The sequence below is a fragment of the Symphodus melops genome, assembly GCF_947650265.1.
Source record: "Symphodus melops genome assembly, chromosome: 4".
NCBI classification, from domain to species: Eukaryota; Metazoa; Chordata; class Actinopteri; order Labriformes; family Labridae; genus Symphodus; species Symphodus melops.
In genome coordinates this window covers 17,625,600-17,646,233 of record NC_136694.1, presented here as the reverse complement: position 1 = coordinate 17,646,233, position 20,634 = coordinate 17,625,600, and the positions used below count along the sequence as shown (strand labels likewise).

The window sequence follows — 20,634 nt, the reverse complement described above, 5'->3', positions numbered from 1 at the left end:
AAACATTTTGATCCCACTAACATTGAAGAGCTACTACAGGACTGTTAACAAGCACGGATGAATACACACTTTTCCAACTGGGTGTAATATTTAGCCTTATAAAGCAACTGCACTGTTAAAACAAGTAAAGTCAAAATGTCTTCAAATCTTTATATTTGTATAAAAAATTTAAAAGCAACTTGGGGTTTGTTGACCGACAAGGAACAAATATTAAAGTAAGAAAATGATGGTAGTGTGTATTTTACATAATAAGTGACCATTAAGTTATAAACGCTTGTATATCCTCTTTTGTCTTCTTTCTAAAAACAAATAAAATGTTTGTTTGATTTAATACATATAAAACAGAATCACACAAATTCATATTTATTAGTGTACTGCTCATATTTTCCTCACAAGCTGCTCTTTGTTCTAGTTGCTCAAGGTCACTGCTTCTCCTGTTTTTGCACAACAATCAGCAGTTGTACCTCTCTGTATTAGTCCCCTGAAACTATCCTTAATGAAACTGTCTTCATTAAAACACTTGTTTTGCCATGATCAGTTCTTTTTCTTTCTTGCTGATCTGGGTCGAGCAGAGAATTTCTCAGCTGGGTGGCTCTTTGTATGACCTGTGATCAACCTGCAATAAACCTGCTCTTGACTTGGTCTCATTTGGTCGCGATCTTCCTTTCAGATAAGACGACACAGCCTAAAAATCTTTCAACTGGTGACCCCGATGTGATGTCTGATTGACAAGACGAGTCTGAAGTCAGGACCATGTGCGGTGGAGTCGGCGGACTTCTCCGTAGATGATTCAGGTGGCCCCCCCAACTAAAAGATGAGCAGAAAACCTTTTGATATAAGAATTTCTGTGATTGGATAATCTTAATAAAATTCCCCTCTCTCTCTCCCGATATCCGTATCTATCCACTTTCTCTCTCTCTCATAATGATATAGGCAGAAATAATTTAAAAAAGCGAGATTCTGTGACTATTAAATGTAAAAGGAGGACGGGGATTTTCATCTAAGCTGGCATATTTCTGACGGTCAGACCCAGAGAGGGGTGATGGCCCTTACAGCAAAGGTAAGGATTTGTTGTTTTTCATGAAATGTGTTAAAGGGTGGCAGATTGACACACAAATGACAACTTTTTGACATGTATATTGACATCGTAGAGACTTCCCAGGGAAGACTCGAATTCGTGTAAATATCACACGGTCAGTGTCAATCATATTGGGCAACGCATCAAAAACCACCATCCTGAGCACCGGGGCCCCCCAAGGCTGTGTGCTCAGCCCCCTGCTCTTCACGCTGCTGACCCACGACTGCACTTCATCCTTCAGCAGCAACCACATTGTGAAGGTCGGTCTCATCTCCAACAACGATGAGACGCACGTCAGGATGGAGGTGGGCCAACTGGCCACGTGGTGCAAAGACAACAACCTCTTCCTGAATATCGTCAAGACCAAGGAGGTTGTTGTCGACTTCCGGAGGGCCCCCACTGACCATCGACGGTGCTGCTGTGGAGAGAGTGAGCAGCACCAAGTTCCTGGGGGTCCACATCAGTGAGGATCTCTCCTGGACAGCCAACACCACATCACTGGCCAAGAAGTCCCAGCAGCGCCTCTACTTCCTCCGAAAGCTGAAGAGAGCACGAGCATCCCGACCCATCATGTGCTCCTTCTACAGAGGCACCATCGAGAGCATCCTGACCAGCTGCATCACTGTGTGGCTGGGGAGCTGCACTGCTGCCAACCACAAGACCCTGCAGCGCACAGTGAAGGCGGCTGAACGGATCATCGGTGTCCCGCTCCCCTCTCTTCTGGACCTCTACGGCACCCGCCTCACCCGCAAAGCAACCCGCTTTGTGAGTGACCCCACCCACCCCTCATACAGCCTCTTCAGCCTCCTGCCATCGGGGAGACGGTACCGCAGCCTGCGGGCCGGCTCTACCAGACTGAGAAACAGCTTCTTCCACCAAGCTGTCAGGAAGCTGAACTCTCTCCCCTCTCTTCCCTCCCTTCCCTCCCCTCTGCCCCCATGAACACTGAACATTGGAACCTCCTCCTGTTTGAACATTGAAACAGAACCCTGGACACTTACTGCACATTGCACGCATGCACAAGTTTCACTTTTCTTCTAATCTTGTTTTATACTCCATTTTATTTAACTTTGTACTTTTTGCACATTTAGGTTTTATTAATGTAAATATTATTTATCTTATTTTACCTTGTTTTATTATATTTACCGTACCTTTTTTTTTTATCTACATTGCACCGTGGGGAGGGGGGAAACGTAATTTCGATTTCAATGTATGTCTGACATATTTTGGAATTGACAATAAAGAAAACCTTGAACCTTGAACCTTGAGCCTTGAACTAGTGGGATATACATTGTGAATTAGAAATTAGGGTGTGGTCACTACGGTCCGAATTCAAAGCCGATCCGGAGGATCTAAGATTGGAGGGGCCCGGACTCTCAAATTAGTTGAGAGCCTAGAAGCTTTGCCTTCACTCCTTGATCGGTCATGAATCATCAAACGTATTGGTGAGACATTATTCGGACTGAATTGATTCACACGTGTATGATCTGTTTGACCCTCACATAAATTAATAATGGCAGAAAAAGTGATTGAAAAGTGGGAGGATGGAAAGCCCAGCATGGTGTTGTTGGCATTGCTTACCATATGGCAATCATGGAAATACACTGTTTAAAAAACCAATGAACATATTATAAGCTATATATTTTCAGATTTTAAAGCAATTTTTGCACAGTTAAAACAAACAAGCTAAATGTCTTTAAATCTTTGTTTGTATTAAATAATTTGAAAGCATTGGTTGCACTGTTACAAAACAATTAAAATACCTTTTAAGCTATGTATTTTTGAAAAATGTAAAATCAATTTTTGCATAGTTAAAACCCACAAATAAAATGTATTTGCGTAAATATTTTAAAAGCAATTTTTTTTTACTGTTAAAAACAATCTTTCAATCTAGTGTTTATTCAGTGTTTTGTCAACTGCTGCAATCTCACAAGGATTCAAGAGGTACATTTAGACTTTCAGACAATTTATTTTTATGTTTCTTTTGTTACGGTTTAGATGTTATGCTTAGTTGGAAAAGTGTGTGTTCACAAGCACAAGTGAATACACACTTTTCCAACTGGGCATAATATCTAAACTGTTAAACTGAAACAAGTAAAATAAAATGTCTACATATACTGTATGTATAGGGGTTTTATAGGGGTCTCGCAAAAAAATGTATGCGTACACATACAAATGTTCTTTTTTTTAAATTAATTAATTAATGTTTTAATTCAAACACAAAACCTTGACACTTCTATTTTAATCACTGTGTCTCAATAGTGGCATAGGAGAATGTATACAAATATATTTTGTTTGAATTTTAACTATGTTTTGCCAGATTGCTGTTGGAGTTTTACAAACGCTCAACAAATGTCATCCTTGTCCTCTCAAAGTGGAGTTAGACCACTTTGGCTGTTGTATCTGAAGTAACATGTCTTGTTGATTTGGATTAAAGGTTTTCCAAGAAGACAGATGTTATTGTCCAGTGTAAATTCCCATCAAATACAATCACACCATTTTTCTTTATATTTTACTGGTTTACTGATAAAGAATGCAACATCAATGCAACATAATTTGCATCTATGATAATATAGTATTAATTAAAAAAAATAATTAAAAAAAGATCTCTGCCTCAAGTGGGGGGGGCCAAGCATTTATGCGGGTGGGCCCGGCCCCCTATGGCCCGCCGATAGCGACGGGTGTGGTTACTGCGATTAATTTTTTTAAGTATTGATGTGAACCGTGGCAACTTTGAATCAATTTTTAATTGTGTCATGATTAATCTTTAAATTCCCGACCAGAGTCTATACCAAACACTTAATATACAGTTACAGATCATCTTAGTTGCAGTTTTTTTTAACACCACACACACACTCAAATACTTAAGTTACAGTTTTATATATTTATTTTACGATTGCAGCAACACACTCATACAAAGACACACACTAAACAGTTTTGCCAAAAATATTTTTTTGCCAAATGTTGACCTCGGTATTTCAAAAATCCTGGCTACGGTCCTGGTGATGGTGATAAGTTGCAGCTTGTCCCAGTTCCTTTGGTTCTTGTTCGTATTGTTCGTATCACACGTCATCTGGGGCCTCCGAAGTACGGCCAATCATAGTCCCTGTATCACATCCGTGATACGATAGGGGGCAGCAGCTACTTAGACTGCGACCAGATGATGATGAAGAAGGAAACACAGGATAGAGCAGAGGAAGAAAACACTGGCAGTTCATTACACGATTGAACGCCTCCTACACAACTCACTGACATTTATTTATTAAATAAAGTTCATGTGTAATTTATCGGACCTTAACACGCGCACAGTGCAACATGTTAGATGACGCTCCAGCTGCAGGTGAAACGGGGGAGCTCGCGGACGGAGATGTTGGGCACGAGCCTTTGTTTGAATCCCAGCAGCTGACCCCTTCCTCCAGGTTTCTGCAGGCTGAACTGGAGTTAAACGCCCACCTTCGCCAGCTCACCTTCAGCGAGCCCGTCCGGTACATCTACAACCCACTGGAGTACGCTTGGGACACACACCGCTGCTATGTGGACCGGTACTGTCAGCCTGGACTTCAGATCCTTTTTCTGGGGATGAACCCGGGACCTTTCGGCATGGCACAGACAGGGGTGAGCGCTGCATTAAATATAAGAGACTTCTCTGTGTGTTAAACCTAATGCACTATGCTAAATGTGACAATATTATATCATCTAATAATAACTCATTTCCTAAGCACGTGGTCTTTACTCATTGGCTATGAATGCGGAACTTTACCACAACAACAACAACAAGCCGTGATTCCAGCTACTATGGTTTGCTTTATCTGATTTAGTGGAAAAGAGTTGTTTTTTCAGTTTCTTTAGCTGGGCTTCTGGTGTGATACCTCACACTTTCCTAAAAGTAAAAGCTATAATAAGACATCTATTAGTAGCATTATGAGAGATGATATGAATACGGAGTTCAACACAAATACATTATATTATTGATGCATTAGACATATAAAGAGGCACGCAGGCAGTTTATATTGCAATATCTTTATTATTCTGTGTTCACTTCGTAGCTGTTAATTATGAAAAACATCGACCTATGGCGTAGCTTGCTTTCCCTGTAACATAACACATTTATATACTGTATATTTATATAAAATTCCTCTGCATGGTTGGATGTCTACTGGCCAAAACAAGATAAAAGAGTGTATGTCTTCTCTTTCATCTTTCAATTGTATTACAAACCCAGAGTTAGTTGTCAATGACTGTGATTACATCAAAACAATGTTGAACACATCATCGCCCAACATTCACTGCATGTCCATTATTCTATTATGCATGTTCATTAGTTTGTCAAGTTAAAATAAGCACCCTAGGGCTTGTCTTTAGCTAAGTTATTTGTTTTATAGTATTGTTTTTATTGCTAGGTTTTAGTGCTCTTTTTTTTGCACTGCAGGTTTGCACGGGGGTTGGGGGGATTGCAATTTCATCTGTGCTGTATGTTTAACATGGAGCATATTTGACAATAAACAATCTTGAATCCTTGAATCCTTGAAAAAAGATGAATTGAAAATGTCTTGTTTTTTTTCTATCATGTCTTCACAAAAGCTAAAGTGATCAACTTTTCCTGGCACAGGTCCCCTTTGGTGAAGTCAGATCTGTTGTTGATTGGCTTAAGATCACCGGGGAGGTGGGTCATCCTCCTGACGAACATCCAAAGCGACAGATTACAGGACTCGCCTGCACTCAGAGAGAAGTGAGCGGCGCTCGTTTCTGGGGATTCTTCAGGAAACTTTGTGGTGAACCAGCTCGGTTCTTCCAGCACTGCTTTGTGCACAATCTGTGCCCACTCATCTTTATGAGTGCCAGTGGGAAGAATTTAACACCACCTGAGCTGCCTGTGGGCGAACGGGAGAAGCTCCTCGTCCTGTGTGACATTGCACTTTGCCAAGTTGTGAAGGCGCTGGGCGTTTCCATGGTGATCGGGATTGGGAGGGTGGCAGAGCAGCGGGCACGGCGAGCTTTGACTGCTGCAGGTGTCAGTGTGCGAGTGGAGGGCATCATGCATCCATCACCCAGAAACCCAAAGGCCAACAAGGGCTGGGAGGATGAAGCCAAAGCTAAACTGACAGAACTTGGGGTCATGTCACTGCTGGCCAACGTGTGAGCTGATGAAAGTTACCTGACACTTTTCTTATCCACAGCAGCAAAGAGTGATCTTGATCAAGATGTGAGGAGTCAGAGGAAGACGCTTGCTGTTGTGGCATTCTTTTACAGTGTGATTTGCTACTTTAAAGTGCAGACTCGCATTTAAACTCACGAAAGTGCTTGTGTGTTTGAGCAAATGCTTTCACCTTCAGTAACAACAACAGAAAAAACTAGAGCCTGACGGGTAGTGGATTTTCAGAGCCAATATCAATATTGGGCAGAGAAAAAAATGTGTATCGAAATCTTTGCTAGATCTGTATAGATACAGATAAACACGTTTATTGCATTGTATCCCTCAAATGCAGTTATCAAACACTTATGGAAAAGATATACAGTATAAAGACAAGAAGGTGATGTAAATGGAGAGCAACTGTGCATGTAGGTGGATCACTGCTTGACACTCTGGAGAGTACTGCTCGATGTAATCCATATAACATACTCTGCTGGTGAAAGAGAACTGCTAGTTTCATACAATTGAACTCAAATTAAATTCTTTTTGACTGGTTAGTATTTCTAATGATGTTGGTGCATAGCTGGGTTCAATAATTACTGGATATGCAAATACCAGGTTATATTATTGGCTACCTGATAAATGGGTCAGGCTCTAGAAAACACACACATAAAAATACTTGCTATACACTAATCTTCCATTTCTGTATTCATGTCTGTTTTTTTATATACATTGGGTTAGTTTGTTTGCTTTCCAGTTCAAACATTTCTAATGTTCTGTGCAGTAAATGTTGTATAAAGTGCTCTAGATTTGTAGTGTGTTCTTCAATGCTGACAACCTAAACTCAGGGTATTCGTAAGTGTTAAAGCGTGTAAAAGAAAAAAGAAAAAAAAGGTATATGCCTTTATTTAATTTCCTAAAACTGTTATTTTTATGTGAATATTTTATCCTCTCCTAGTCTGTGTGAACTAATGATAATACATAGAAGGACATACACACCTTTAAATATGACTGCGATTCAAAGTATGTTACAGTTAATGCACGTATTGGACACTTGTATCTCCATGGAAACTGTATTCATTTCCCCCGATCTGCACATGTTGTTCAATCAATGTTGTTGATCAATGATGAGAAAAACAATGCATGAAGAGTAAACTTCAGGATGTCCTGTAGCTTTTTCTGCTGGAAACATTGCACAGTTCAGAAATACTCTGATACAAATATTTTGTAGAATAAAAATAGTGTTTCTCATGATGGTAGCTCTCCAAGAATATTACTTGTACCTTTTCATGTTTTCTTTAAAATGTGTCTTTTTGGTAAATTTCATGTTTATGTATTATTTATGCATTCTCCCACAGTTTTACCAAAACCTTGTCTGTCTGGGATAAGTTTTCATGAAATGAACTTGAATTGAATTTCAAGTTTCAATAAAAATGCTTATATTTTGTGTTTTAACATTGTCATGGTTACAAATAAATACTACCATGCAAAAGGTACCAACTATGACTGCATAAAGGAACTTAAATCCTAGTTAGCACAACTTCTACACGAAGACCACGATCAATCATCATGAGCGCTCAAACTATGATGTTAATGTTTCTGGAGTCCTGCTAACACAGCAAATAAAGGAGTCTTTGTGCATGTTTTTTGTTTGTATTAGACTGCCATCAAGTGTTTTTAGAAGGTACTACACACATTGAGCAATCACAAAGAATAAAAGTCAAATTTAAGGTGGAATGCACTTGTAAACTTAGTACAAACTACTAAAACATTAGATAATAAGACTTGCATACTGTTTAAACCCAAGAAAATGTCAACTGAGTAACAATTTAAGAGCAATTAGTGAAAAGCATCCAAAAAACATTTCTGATAATCTGAATAAATCAACAAGTTGAGTGAATGGTTTTCCTCATATTGTAAGTGTTTGGAGGAACATACTCCTTTTTTTCATCTGATTTCAGTACAATGGACTTTATGATATATTTGCTGTTAAGGTTTTTAGCCCAGCCCCCCCCCCTTTTCTGCCTCTACTCAGAACTGCAATGAGCAACAACCAGCCACAGCAGATCCTGTTTCCTCTAACAGTAACCTGTGATGGGAGTTGAAGTCTGCAGCATTGCTTTGCCTTTTGACAAGCTGTGTGCTCCTAAACTACAACTCCCATGATGCCTGCAAGTGTCACAACATTTACTGGGGTGGTGTGCACATGGTTGATGAGATGTTGTGAAAACTCCTGCACCTGACAGGATTACTTATCACTTTCTACAGTCGCACACAGCTCTGTCCTGCATGAGGCAGCAAAACAAAACAAAAAAAGAGACCTCTTACTCATCTCTCAGCAGAATCAGGTAAGAAAACACTGACAACACAAGATTCATTGATTCATTAAATTTAACAGTACTGTTATCTGCTGTTCTTTAAAAATACAAACTTTATGGTCGTAGAGAGACTGTAACAACAAAAGAAAACAATATTAAATCTGTCATCTTTACTTATGGTTCGTGTACTTGTGAATGTAGTAAAGTCAATTATAAGATATTAGATATTTTAATACAGTTTGAGAATTTATTCTGTTGCTGAACACGTTTGGAATGTGTTGTCATGCATAACTAGTTCTAGGAACTCTTATGTTATAGTTTTAATTTAGTTGATGAAGGCTGCTGGCAGGTTTGACAATTTGTATTGTTGAGATGGATTACTAGAAGATGCATCCACAGAGAAGTGTGCAATGTTACAGTGCTCTGATCAACAAACAGTCCTCACAGTATTATTTTGTGTATGTTAGTGCACTGTAGGTTATCATGTTGTTGTTAAACATATTGGAAGTCTACAGCTAGCGTAACTATGACCAGGCTGCATTCCTGTACTGTCTCTGCTATCACCTTTCATCAGCTGTCCTCCTCCAAGCTGAAACTGGAGCACGTTTCATTGGATCAACTTATGTTTTCATCCTAAACAGCACAGCTTCATATTACTATGGATAAACAAAGCACTGTGGTGTTTCGAAATGTGGGGCAACTTTACTTCCCCGAAACCAGAGTGGAGTGTCACTACAGTCTGACCTCTAAGCACAGGTGGAGCAGCAGCGACTGGATTGGTATTTTTGAGGTACTTGGCCCACTTTAACATCCATCCTTGCATGCTATAACTGAAAACATCTCCATTTGGAAATGACCTTTTCTTTTTTAAATCATTTCAAAGGTGGGCTGGTCTTCAGTGAAACAGTATTACACCTATACATGGGCTGTTGTTCCTGAAGGCTACACTGAGTGCACAGATGTCAACTCCTGTGCACTTTTCCATGGTAAGAATCCAGCCAAATGATACAAAAACATGACAGTTAATATTTCAGTTGGACTTCTCAAAATTTTCAGCTAAAAAACAAAAAAATCACTTTACACCAGTCAATAGATTCATATTATTTATTTGTGACCTGACAGCAGTTTCTCTCTGACTCAGTCATCATCATTTCATCAACATCACCAGTAGCATCAATATTACTGTGCACGTGTGTGTTCATGGATGAGTTGGGTCATTAGCTGTTTATTAAAGGTAAAAGGGCCTCTGTGGTAACTTATTCCACCACCAGGGAGTACAGAGGAGAAGAGTCTAGCTATAGAGACTTTGGGCTGTTGTGAAGGTAGGACAAGGGGCCTTTGATGCGAGCAGCATCTGAGAGTTCTGTGGGGGCATATAACAGCAGTTTCATGTGACGTGGCAGACTTTCTTAACTGGGGATACCACAACTGACTTATGCAGAGGTGGTATAAAGTTGTGCACACACACACAAATGATGAAGAACTATTTTATTTTTTTCTGTCTGCAGAAACACAAGTTAAACATTTTGCCATCATTTCAGTAACAGAGATAGATAAAAGAAAAGAATATCCATCCATCTATTCTTCGCATCTTAGCAAGAAAATGTCCCAGTCTACTGCCCCCCCCCCCCCTTTCATCTTCACAGTACAGCACAAGAGAAGACACTTATTGATTTATTCCAGGTGAACAGCCCAACAGTTTAATTGTCAATTGTCAATGTCAAAGACATTGTCAATGCATAATATTAGAAGATGCTGCACCAGGAGCTGGTTTGCATGCTCTGACAGGTAGGATATGTTCTTGTGTTAAAGGGAAAATAAACACGACTAAGCTATCAAGGCCATGTTGACCTTAAAGGTTAGCTGGTCATTATTCATGACTCCTAAGTTCCGGGGAGACTCTGTGGGCATTAGTTCAGTTGTCCAAGCTGGATATAAACCTGTGGTTGCAAACAGGGACTGTCTTGAATAACAAGAAGCTCAGTCTTTTAAAGGATGAGATCAATGTGGACTTGTTTCATCCATTTGGAGATGTCAGCAAAGCATGTGGAAACCCTTTGATTTACAACAGCAAGCAAAAGAGGGTGTGACCTGTGTCAGCTGACCTTTCCTACTGTTGAAACTTAAAGGGAGGGGGTATCTAATTTTCTCCAAATACACTTTTTTAAGATTTTGGTTAAAATTGTCTTTAGGTCCTGACAGTTATTAATAATTAATTTGCTCTGAAAAAGAAACAAAGAAAATCCATCATCTGCAGCAGCTGTAAACTCGAAAAAACTTCGAACTTAGTTTTAGAAAATTACCAACCCTGCCTTTAATATCTCAGCCCTAACAAAGCCTGGTAATGACCATAGTGGCAATTTCACTTATCTAAGCTGATCGCTACCTTCCTATGTTTGAGAACAGAGTTTATTCTCTGATCTTCAACAAAGGTTTAAATGATTTACAATCCTGAAACACAGCAGTGCATCATGATTTGAGCACAGAATTTGAGCACGCAATCTTTAGCAAGCTGCTGCCAAATCACTAAAGCATAATGAGAGGTTAAACCACCAGGGGTCAGCAAAAGCCAAATTTATAGCCACTATGGTTGTTGTATGTATTAAAAGCATTATGATCAACCCTAAATTTAACTTGTAACACAAACAAAAACAACACATTTACACACAATTGCATCAATTTCATACAGCCTTCTACCTGCCCCAGCCGAGTCCTGTGGAGTATGAGTTTGTGTATGTGGATGAGAAAGGAGAGGTGTGTGCCCGCAGTCGGCCCTTCACTTTCTGTGCTCCAAAGCCACTGGAGGAGCTGGAGACTCTGAAAGAAGAGCGTGAGGAGGATGATGGCGAGGAGGAGCTGCTCCTAGTCATCCCCAGGGCCCAGCTACTTCAGGTCGGTCCAATGAAAAGGATAACACTTTTCCATCACAGAGCAATGCATTACAACTACAAGCCCAATTCCTAAAGAGTTGGTTGCAAAACCCTTAAATACAATGAATTAGAAATGTTGTGATTTTGGAAAATGTCCATTTTGAATTTGATACCGGTAATAGTTGTCCCCTGCATGCACAGATGTCTTCAGACTCTTAGACTCTTTCATGATATTATATACTGTAGACCATGACATGTTTCTTTGAAGTTCTTTGTTAAAAAAAAAAACCAACAGCAATATTTTATTTCTGGTCATCACAGCCTTTCACAGTTTCTGAACCCTCCCCAACCTTGCTGTTGAAAGACCCACCCTCTTTGGGATGCTCCTTATTTTCCAGATTATGTAACTAACCCTTTGCCAATTCCCTTTATTTACCATGAAATGTTCAAAAAGGTTTTTTTTTTTAATATTCGAAAACTTTTATACAGCTTGGCATCCAATTCAATATGGATATTTTAGTTTCTCAGTTTCAACATCTGAGATGTTGTCTTTCTGCTTTTTAAAAGAGAAAAAATCACATATAAGGTTTTAATGTTTTGTTCTTTTTTATTTACATTTTACACAAGATACCAACTTTTTAAGAATTGCGGTTTGTAGTAAAATAAATTAGCATTACCACTAAGATGAGAATTCCTCCTTTTTGCATTGAATATATTTAAAAAAAAACTTCTTCTCCCTATGTTGTGAGCAGAGTCAGCTGGACGAGTGCTTACAAAAACAAGCAGGTATACAGCACGCTCTGGATGAGGCCAACAAGGAGACAGAGAAGGAGAAAGAAAACGGCAAACTAGCAAAGATGGAGTGGGAGCTTGAAAGGGAAGCAATGAAGGGGGAGATCTCAGAGCTCAGGGACAACTTGAGACACAACAGTGACACACTGAAGAAGATAGAGGGTAAACACAAGGTACAGAGAGGTCAGCCCTCCAGATCTCACCTTTTTACATCTAAAGTTTTTGGTATTTCCCTTTTACAGAATAACATATTTTGGATCAAAAAACATAAACACAACTGACTATCGATTTTTTTTTTGTTTCCTCCTTCATACACAAAAGGATGTGAAATACAGTCAGGAAAATCTCACGTATGTACTGAGTAAACTTATGGCCGAGAAAGCTGAGAGTGAGCAGCGAGTCAGAGACCTGGAGGACGACATAAAGGTCCTGACTGACAGAGACAAAGAGGGATGCATGGAACTGGAAAGGCAAGAGTTTCAGACATAAGCTAGCTCATACATCTTGGTATATTTACTTTCCAGGACCTAAAAGTATTTTGTTTTTGTCCCACAGACTTCAGGAAAGAGTGAAAAAAATGTCCAGTCAAATGAAACACGACGAGGAGAAGAGAAAGTCTCTGCAGGTATTGATATTTAAAAGTAAAGCATCAAATGCTTAGTTGTTGTGTGGTACCAAGAGTAATCAAATATATATTTTAATGGAAATTTGGGCCGATGCCCCTTAAGATTTATATGATTCTTTAACCTAAGCTGCTGATCAATCTGGAAGTGTTGAAAAATGTGTCATATTCCCTACATTTCCGATTCTTACAAGCTTGAATACAATAATGTGTCAAAACATCATTTGAGCCCATTCCTTTAAACATGACGAGATATAAAAATGGCTTTCTTCGGAATTTGGTCTTTTGGTCCCTGCTTCTTTATTTTCTTCTAGGTAACACAAATTAAGGAAAACCTTGACGTAACTTCTTGGCAAATGTATGTGTCTCTCTCTAAAGGTGGAAAATGAGGCTGCTCTGTTGGAAGTTCGAGGGCTGCAGGAGCGTCTGGAGACTGCAGAGCATCTAGCAGAGAGCCTGCGCAGGGAGTTGAGGGAACTTGGCACCCATCAGGGCCACGCCAACACCGAGCTGCACCAGGCCCGGCTGCAGGTGGCTCAACTCACCTTGCAGCTGTCTGAGGATAACCTACTGCTCAGGGAGGAACGCGCCAACTGGGCTCTAGAAAGAGAAGTGTACAAACATGCAGCAGAGGTGAGAATGCACCAGTCTGAAGTCGAACATACACTGCCTAAATGTCAGTCTGACAAAACAATGTTTTCATGTAGGCTGATGTAAAGAAACTACAAGAACTGAGTGGTGAGGTTCAGAGGAAGGAGGAGTGGCTACAGGAGGAGAGGATGGAGAGGGAGAAACTTGAAGTGGAGCTCGCGCGAGAGAGAGACTGCAATCGAGTAAGTCAACATTTCGAAATTCGAAATGTACATTTGAACATTACTGTTCACCACACAAACACATTCAGGTATCAAAAATAACCCCTTGCATGCCCCAGATCTGCATCATCAGTCGCTCAGATTACACTTTGGAAACAGGAGAATGATGGCAGAGTTCAGCGTGGTTCTCTAATAAGTCACACAACTTCACAAATAGAAAGGCTTCCATGAACAGTGAGTAAACATTTCTTCTCACCCTGGTGTGAGCGATCCCTGGACTGAGGACAAGCCAGGTCACATGAGTGGGAGTTCACAGGGTGTATACTGTGCTGCCCCCTGCAGGTGCAGCTGAGTGATGCCAAGCAGGAGTTGCAAGAGCTGAAGGCCAGTGTGAGGAGAGGCCAGAGAGAGAGTGAGGAGCAGCAGCTGCAGGACAAACAGGCAATGACTTTTAATGACACTTTAATGATGATCTTAACTACACCGTTTGTTTTTAAAGTCAAAAGTACTTAGTTAATCAATACAACAGCTTTGTTCATGATCATCATCGCAAGTGTGTAAAGCTCATTCTCTGTGTGTAAGTGCTGTGAAAGCCAATCTGATGTTAAAAAGTTAATTATTTTGAACACAACATAAGAGCCAAAATAGACTTTGATGATACAATACAATGAGATTATTTGTACCTACCAAAACTATTCAAACAAGGTATTAATCTCTAAACTTTATAAAGGACTCATGAAACACAGAATAACTATGGGTGGAAGTGTTTCATTTGTTTGACCAAATGGGTTACATTCACAGGCAGATTATTTGAAGGTGAACAACCATGGACATGGCATGCTGAGCAGAGCTCTTTAACATCAACTACTTTCCCAAAAAGTGTCAAATATGAATAAAATTACGCTGAGGAGTTATAAGTAGAATAAATAAAGAGGCCAGCAGGTGTGGCTGTGCTTTACAAAGATTTCAGATTGTTAATCAAAATGTTCCAGATTTCATGCTCAGATTTACAGTCGGAGATGGAGTGTAAAGCTGAGAAAGTTCTCTAGTGTAAAATAAATGTTGAACTCTGTCCTATGTTTTTTTTTAAATGTATAGTTTCAGCTTGATAGTATAAAAAGGTTATTAGTAAATATGTTATTAGCCATATTTATTACAAGTTAAATAACACTGTGTAAACAAACATACATCAATAGTTAAAACAGTTAATAATATGAATAGTATGTTTTGCTTCTTTTGGAAGCTTTGTGAATTCATTTACTGGCACATACATTTAAGTTAATGATGTGAACTTGTAATTCTGCACTTCTAAACTGATGTTTTGGTATTTTACTAAAATAAAAGTTCAGTGAACTTGTTCTATCTTCTTTAATGTTCACTAAGAAACGGATTACAAACAAACAGTACTATTTTAACTGTTTCTTTTGACTTCATTCATTCTGATGTTTTATTGTGTGGACATTTGACTGATGTTGAATGTCCACGCTTACAGGACCTGTTGAATTACATCCATCAGCTCGAGCAGAAGTTGGAGATTGTACCAGAAAATAAATCAAACGTAGAAATACCTGCATGTATCAGTGAGTAATGAAGCCTTGTCACAGAACAACTATTCTCAAACAGCAAACATGAGTATCAGAATGAAGAGTGTATACTGATTTGAACAGCTCCTGACTGCTCCTCTGAGGATGAAGGGGACGTTTCTTCAGCTTCCCCCGGTTCAGTCTGTTCACCTCTTTTCCTGTCAGCTCACCTGGAACCACATGACAGAGCTGAGACACATACTCAGAGCAGAGAGGACACAGCAGCCTCTGACACTCAGGTATGTCCTCCTGAAAACCAGACAAAGTGAAACACCTCCTGCAAAGTGCAAATATTTGTGTAGTTTCTCCATCCCGTCTTTATATTCCCCCAGCTCAACCTGCAGGTTTTTGCTTCAACTCTTTTATTGAACACTAAGGCTTAACGACGAGAAACAATAGAAAAGTGCCAATTACAGAAATGAACAGATCTCCTGCTGCTGATCTTTAAACAGGACAACAACACATTTAGTCCTTTAAAACAAAGCAATCATTAACTCTTAAGTGTTCTGTTTAGTCTTGATGACTTTTCACCACAATGTCCAAGATCTCTGTACTGTTGGTGTAAGATAAAGCTCCTGGACTATAGATCGGGTCATAATCTTTATATTAGGGTCACATGCTTTAGGGCAGAGTCAAGGACTATGCAGTATTGTAAACATTCTTAAGCCACAACTAGCTTTGTTGTTTTCCATTTATCTCTGCTTTGGGTTTTTTTTATCAGGATGTGATGAAGAAGGAACGTGATCCTCACGCCGGTGAAATGAGGCAGCTGATTCTGCCCGAACTCATCCGTCCCGTCCTGAGGTGACTGCACTTTCTTCCTAACAGGCCACACATGCCCAAACCAGTTTTATTTCCATGAACCACCACTCCCTAGATATAATGACATGACTTCATTCACACTCTCTTCCCTGGAAGACGGGTTTATAATAGCAGTGGGTCTGCTTGCTTGGCACTTTGTTGTCTTATGGAAAGAGTTAGACGGCGCACTAGAGCTGAGAAATACAACTGTTATATTATCATGAGGGTAAAAATAGCAGCAATAAAACATGAACTAAACCAACAGTAGAATACAAATGTTATTACTACAATGAATTATTTGTCTCTTTTTCATTCTGCAGTCAGCTCGCTTACGACCCCATGTGGTAACGAAGAAGAACGGAAGATCGTTGTAAACTTATCAACTTATCCGTGATGATTACATTACTGTTTGGAGCTGTATATGTAGAAAATAGCCTCCAATAATGTCCTATTGTTTTGTTAACCTCTTTCCTAATGATGCCTGTATTCAAAGAACACATGGCACAATTTATAGGTCTTAAGTTTGTTGGAATAGATATGCTGTTAATTGTATTACTGCTCTTTGATTAGACTCAGACAACACTCAGACACTGATTTTAGCTCTACATTTTATATATTTTTCTGCAGTCTTGTTTTCAACTGTTTCAAGAAAATGGTCAAATGACGCTGCATTTAGCTTAAAATGTAATACGATACATCTTGTTTTTCCTCACACATGATCTCAAAAACCTCTGCATGTGAGTGTGAATCCTGAATCTGAATCAAAAGCGTGGGTGCGTGTAACAGGTGAGTGTTAAATGTTCTGCTGCAGCCTGTTGAGCACTGTGGCAGAACATAAGAGTCCATTTATGCTATTTTAGTGTGTTGACTGGAGACACTGGTCTCTCTCTAATAAAATGTGATGATAAATATGTGTTGCCCGATGTCTTTTCTCGGTGAAAACGTGAGCTGTTAAACATTTGTAGGATATGTGCCACTTTTAAATGTAAGTTTTAACGACAACAGTCTGACAAAGCAGTTGTTTTTTTCATGCAAAGAATCCCTTTTGAAGAGAAGCCAGATAAATGACAAGTCTACACTGAGAATCTGAGGACAAAAAGCGCCTTTATCGAATACAAAAAAGACAAAACATAAAACAAAACAGCAAACAAGAAGCAACTAATAAAAATGTAACAAAGACATATCGGCCCAGTCTTTTTTTTTTTTTACCGTGTGCGTCACAGAGATATTGTGGAACGATTGAAATAAAAATGCATGAGGTTTCCAAATCCCTGAACATGTAGTCGTTTGAAAATGACAAACATTGTAAATATGAAAAGTCAAAAAAACAATACAATTCAACAGAGATACAATGGTTCCAGCTTCAAAAGTAACACGATCAAAAAAGATTCTCCCATAATACAAAGTTAATATCTTTCACATGGATGAACTCACTTTTATCAGTCAATGTTTTGTCTAAATGTGACTACATATCTGTCTTTGGTCTTTTTGTTGTTGCTGTGGTCACATGCAGACATCCACAAACAGCTGAGGCCTCGGACCTCCGTCATGGTTTTTTCTATTGCACCAGCTCAAATTCAAGAAAACAAATGTAACAGGAAAACAACCAATTATGAAATATTTTGGTTATGAGAAGTAGAAATATTATTTAATGCAGAACAATATAGTATAGAGAGGTGGCTGACAGTGCAAATATTCACTCTGTGTGTCATTTTGGGTGTTACAAACAGTTAAGGAGACACTGAAGATCAGAGTTGTCATTTTTCTCTCAGTCGTATGGTTACTAAGTTCCTTTGTAGTACCAAATATCCCCATGTAACAGTCCACAATCTATTGTGACATTTTCTCTGAGCTGTACTTCTGGGGCTAACCAATGGCCAAACTTGTATCAATTGTAAATGCTTCAAACATGATCAGCTCAACATATCTGGAGAGTGAACATCTCCTTTTGTGATGATCATGCAGTCCTTTTTTTCCCCAGCTTTATAATTTAAAATAATTGTATCCCTCATTTTGAGAACAAAAAAATGTCACAGCCTTGTTGCTACTGCAGTGTTTCATGCGGTGAAAGACAACATGCTGATGGAGAATCTTTTCCCTTAATGAACTGAGTGAGAGTCGCATCGTCTTTGAAAATGGTACACATCTGGCATGTAAGAAAAAAAGAAGCTGTATAGTGTCGCTGTAAAAACAAAAGAATTAAGAATATAATTTACAAGATGTATGTTTGCATCACTCAAGAGATACAGCACACATGGACACACTTGACCGTGGGATGTAGGCTTTTTAAGTTGTTAGTCATTTTGGACGGTTACAAACTCCTCCTTGTTCAGCTAACATGTCCGGCTGTCTTTGAGTGAGCTGTGAAAATTGCAAAAAAAATTCTTTGCTACAAAACCTGTTTTATGTGCATTATTAAGCAAGCTAATAGTTTACTCTGGATTATGGCAGTATTGACACTAACAACAACATTTGCAAAAACATGGTATAGAGTTAAATGCTCTCAGTTACACATTCATGCACACAGACACACACACACCTGAGGTTTCCTGTGAAGTAAACTGCTTTTATGTGAGGAGGATTCTTTGCTTTCCAAATGAAAATATTATGGCTTTTCAGTACCTGGATGCTGCACCAAGGGAGCGTACAAATAGATTAAAATGAAAGAGATAAAATCCATAAGGTTTCAGGTATTGACATTGGAGCAGACACACTTTAAGGTTTCTTTAAATACTGTGTTGACCATCAACCTGAGACTGTGTGACGACATGAAATCTACCCTGCAGATTCTTTAGTCTTAGTTTTTTTGTGTGTGTTGATTTGCTGAAAAGTGAAGATGATATATTGCTTAATTTGTTTTGCATTCTTTGTTGGAGTCTTATTTGGATCATAAGCACCAGAACTGATAGTAAAGTCACAGTTCCCTCCCAACATGCCACATGCTTGTCAAATTGTGAGTTTGAGTCCTGCTCATGACCTGGTGTCTCTTTGCTGTTGCTTTCTCAACTATTTTGATGATTGCTTATCTTTTTTCCAATAAAGCAGAAACGCATTCAATTAAAGACACTTAAAAAAAAAAAATAAAAAAAAATCTCATATGTCCAGTAACAAATTGTGAGAAGGACTGAGTGAAATAATATACAAAAATAAAGCAACACAAAGTCCTACAAACAGGCTTTCAGAAAGAGAAGAAAAGTGTACATGCTTAGAAAAACCATACAATAACAAAAATAAGTAGCAGGTCTCAATAAAAGGAATTCTGCGAAAGACATGCGTCAAATGGGCAGCACATGGAGTACTGTTGCAGCAATGTTATTTTACCATCAATTTTATACAAAGTATAGCCCTTATATGTAGATAACAGAGGAGTGCATTTTCTTCAATCCACCACATATTGTTCCTCTTTGGGTGGACCAAACACTTTTTGAAATATCTTTTATACAGTCTCATTTTGGCACAGTGATTTTGCATGGGGCTCTCCTTGGCCCACTGACTTTTAGTGCTTTTTCTTCTCTCGCCTTTTGCTTCCCATGCTGAATGTAACACATTTTCAATTCAGTTGAAACATACACAATATGTAAAACCTTGAGTGTTGTCTAAGAGCCTAAAAGAATTGGGTTCGAAAAGGAGATATTGTTTGGTGACAGGGAAGCAGCATCGCTGAGTCTCTCACTGTGGTTTTCCAGTCACACCTTTCTTCTGCCCTCCGGCTGCTGCCTCGCCCCAAGCCTCCCCATCACTGTCCGCACCTCTCTCCTTCTCCTCGTCCCAGAAGTCGTCCTCTTCCTCCTCCTCTTCCTCCTCAGCGGGCGACTCGTACGCCTTCTCTTCTTTTTTGATGGCTTGAATGGCGGGGGGAGCAGCTGCTGTGCTGTCCCCTGAGTCACTACTGTCCTCGAAGGCTTCAGGGTTTTCCAGCATCTCTCTGATCAGTGGAGGCATGGGTCCAGGGATCTCTGTCTTCAATGTGATGGCTCTTTCCGCACCTACAGGAACAAAATCAGGTTGACCAGGTTGATTGTTAGGACGTTACACTATTCAAATGTAATCATTAAATGCTGGTTCACACGGCAGGACTTTAAAATTGTCGGACGATTTCCCAAACCTTAGAGACCACACACACACGGCGATGAATAATCGGAGGTTTTACAGTTTTGGTTGTACAGTGTGTGGTGTGCGGCCACACGGCAACATTAACTCACCGCAAGAACCGATTTCACTTGCGAACATAACTCGATCAGAAACGAAATCTCGCAAAACCTCTCGAGATCAAACGTGATTCCAGAGTCAACAAAGGGACGAAGAGGATGCAATAGGGATCGTTTGTGCTGTTTTTTTATCTGAAAAAACACGTTTTAAAAAGAGGCGTTGGTCAACGGAGCAACGGACTGTACTTGCTACATGATGATATGGAGGTGAGTTGTTGTTGTTTTGCACGCAATGTTTCCTCGCCACTACATCACCTCACTCGGGGGGAGACACCACACACAATGAGAAATCAGCCTGAACAATCCGACAGGTTGAATATCCCCGATTTGAGATCGACTTCCTTCCGATCAGACGAGAGCAGTCTTAACACACCACACACGGCAGGATTATTTTATGAGAATATCTTGTGATGATCAGG

At 39.5% G+C, this 20,634-nt stretch overlaps 3 protein-coding genes across 8 annotated transcripts in view; 2 read left to right on the top strand and 1 right to left on the bottom strand.

Moving 5' to 3' along the window:
* The first annotated feature begins 952 nt into the window (after positions 1-952).
* LOC306823250 (single-strand selective monofunctional uracil DNA glycosylase-like) lies at positions 953-7,701 on the top strand. 3 transcript variants are annotated; one of them, XM_079342701.1, is made up of 3 exons: positions 953-1,060; positions 4,508-4,693; positions 5,688-7,701. In XM_079342701.1, the coding sequence occupies exons 1-3, from the start codon at positions 1,043-1,045 to the stop codon at positions 6,216-6,218; spliced, it is 735 nt and encodes a 244-aa protein (XP_079198827.1). In that variant the 5' UTR covers positions 953-1,042; the 3' UTR covers positions 6,219-7,701. The 3 variants fall into 3 exon arrangements, with proteins under 3 accessions (XP_079198827.1, XP_079198826.1, XP_079198825.1); XM_079342700.1 differs by lacking the exon at positions 953-1,060 and adding an exon at positions 4,097-4,418; XM_079342699.1 differs by lacking the exon at positions 953-1,060 and having other exon boundaries at positions 4,098-4,693.
* A 728-nt stretch (positions 7,702-8,429) lies between these two features.
* On the top strand, positions 8,430-16,920 carry LOC306822893 (calcium-binding and coiled-coil domain-containing protein 1-like). Of its 3 annotated transcripts, none has more exons than XM_079342174.1 (14): positions 8,430-8,557; positions 9,169-9,317; positions 9,411-9,513; positions 11,217-11,419; positions 12,150-12,362; positions 12,511-12,659; positions 12,745-12,814; positions 13,190-13,444; positions 13,519-13,644; positions 13,966-14,064; positions 15,116-15,203; positions 15,291-15,445; positions 15,928-16,010; positions 16,328-16,920. In XM_079342174.1, the coding sequence occupies exons 2-14, from the start codon at positions 9,186-9,188 to the stop codon at positions 16,353-16,355; spliced, it is 1,704 nt and encodes a 567-aa protein (XP_079198300.1). In that variant the 5' UTR covers positions 8,430-8,557; positions 9,169-9,185; the 3' UTR covers positions 16,356-16,920. The 3 variants fall into 3 exon arrangements, with proteins under 3 accessions (XP_079198300.1, XP_079198302.1, XP_079198301.1); XM_079342175.1 differs by having other exon boundaries at positions 8,456-8,557; positions 9,102-9,317; XM_079342176.1 differs by lacking the exon at positions 13,966-14,064.
* Positions 16,921-17,092: 172 nt separating this feature from the next.
* LOC306822892 (retinoic acid receptor gamma-A-like) overlaps positions 17,093-20,634 on the bottom strand; it is a 41,540-nt gene continuing 37,998 nt past the window's right edge. For both annotated transcript variants that reach the window (XM_079342172.1, XM_079342173.1), the window contains one exon: positions 17,093-19,993. In XM_079342172.1, coding sequence (XP_079198298.1) covers positions 19,677-19,993 — 317 coding nt within the window. In that variant the 3' untranslated portion in view covers positions 17,093-19,676. The remainder of the gene's footprint in view (positions 19,994-20,634) is intronic.

Coding starts and splice junctions, on each gene's coding strand:
- LOC306823250 (XM_079342699.1), top strand. CDS start 4,394: ATGTTAGATGACGCTCCAGCTGCAGGTGAAACGGGGGAGCTCGCGGAC. Junction 4,694..5,687: donor TCGGCATGGCACAGACAGGG/GTGAGCGCTGCA, acceptor TTCCTGGCACAG/GTCCCCTTTGGTGAAGTCAG.
- LOC306822893 (XM_079342174.1), top strand. CDS start 9,186: ATGGATAAACAAAGCACTGTGGTGTTTCGAAATGTGGGGCAACTTTAC. Junction 9,514..11,216: donor CTCCTGTGCACTTTTCCATG/GTAAGAATCCAG, acceptor AATTTCATACAG/CCTTCTACCTGCCCCAGCCG. Junction 13,645..13,965: donor GAGAGAGAGACTGCAATCGA/GTAAGTCAACAT, acceptor TGCCCCCTGCAG/GTGCAGCTGAGTGATGCCAA.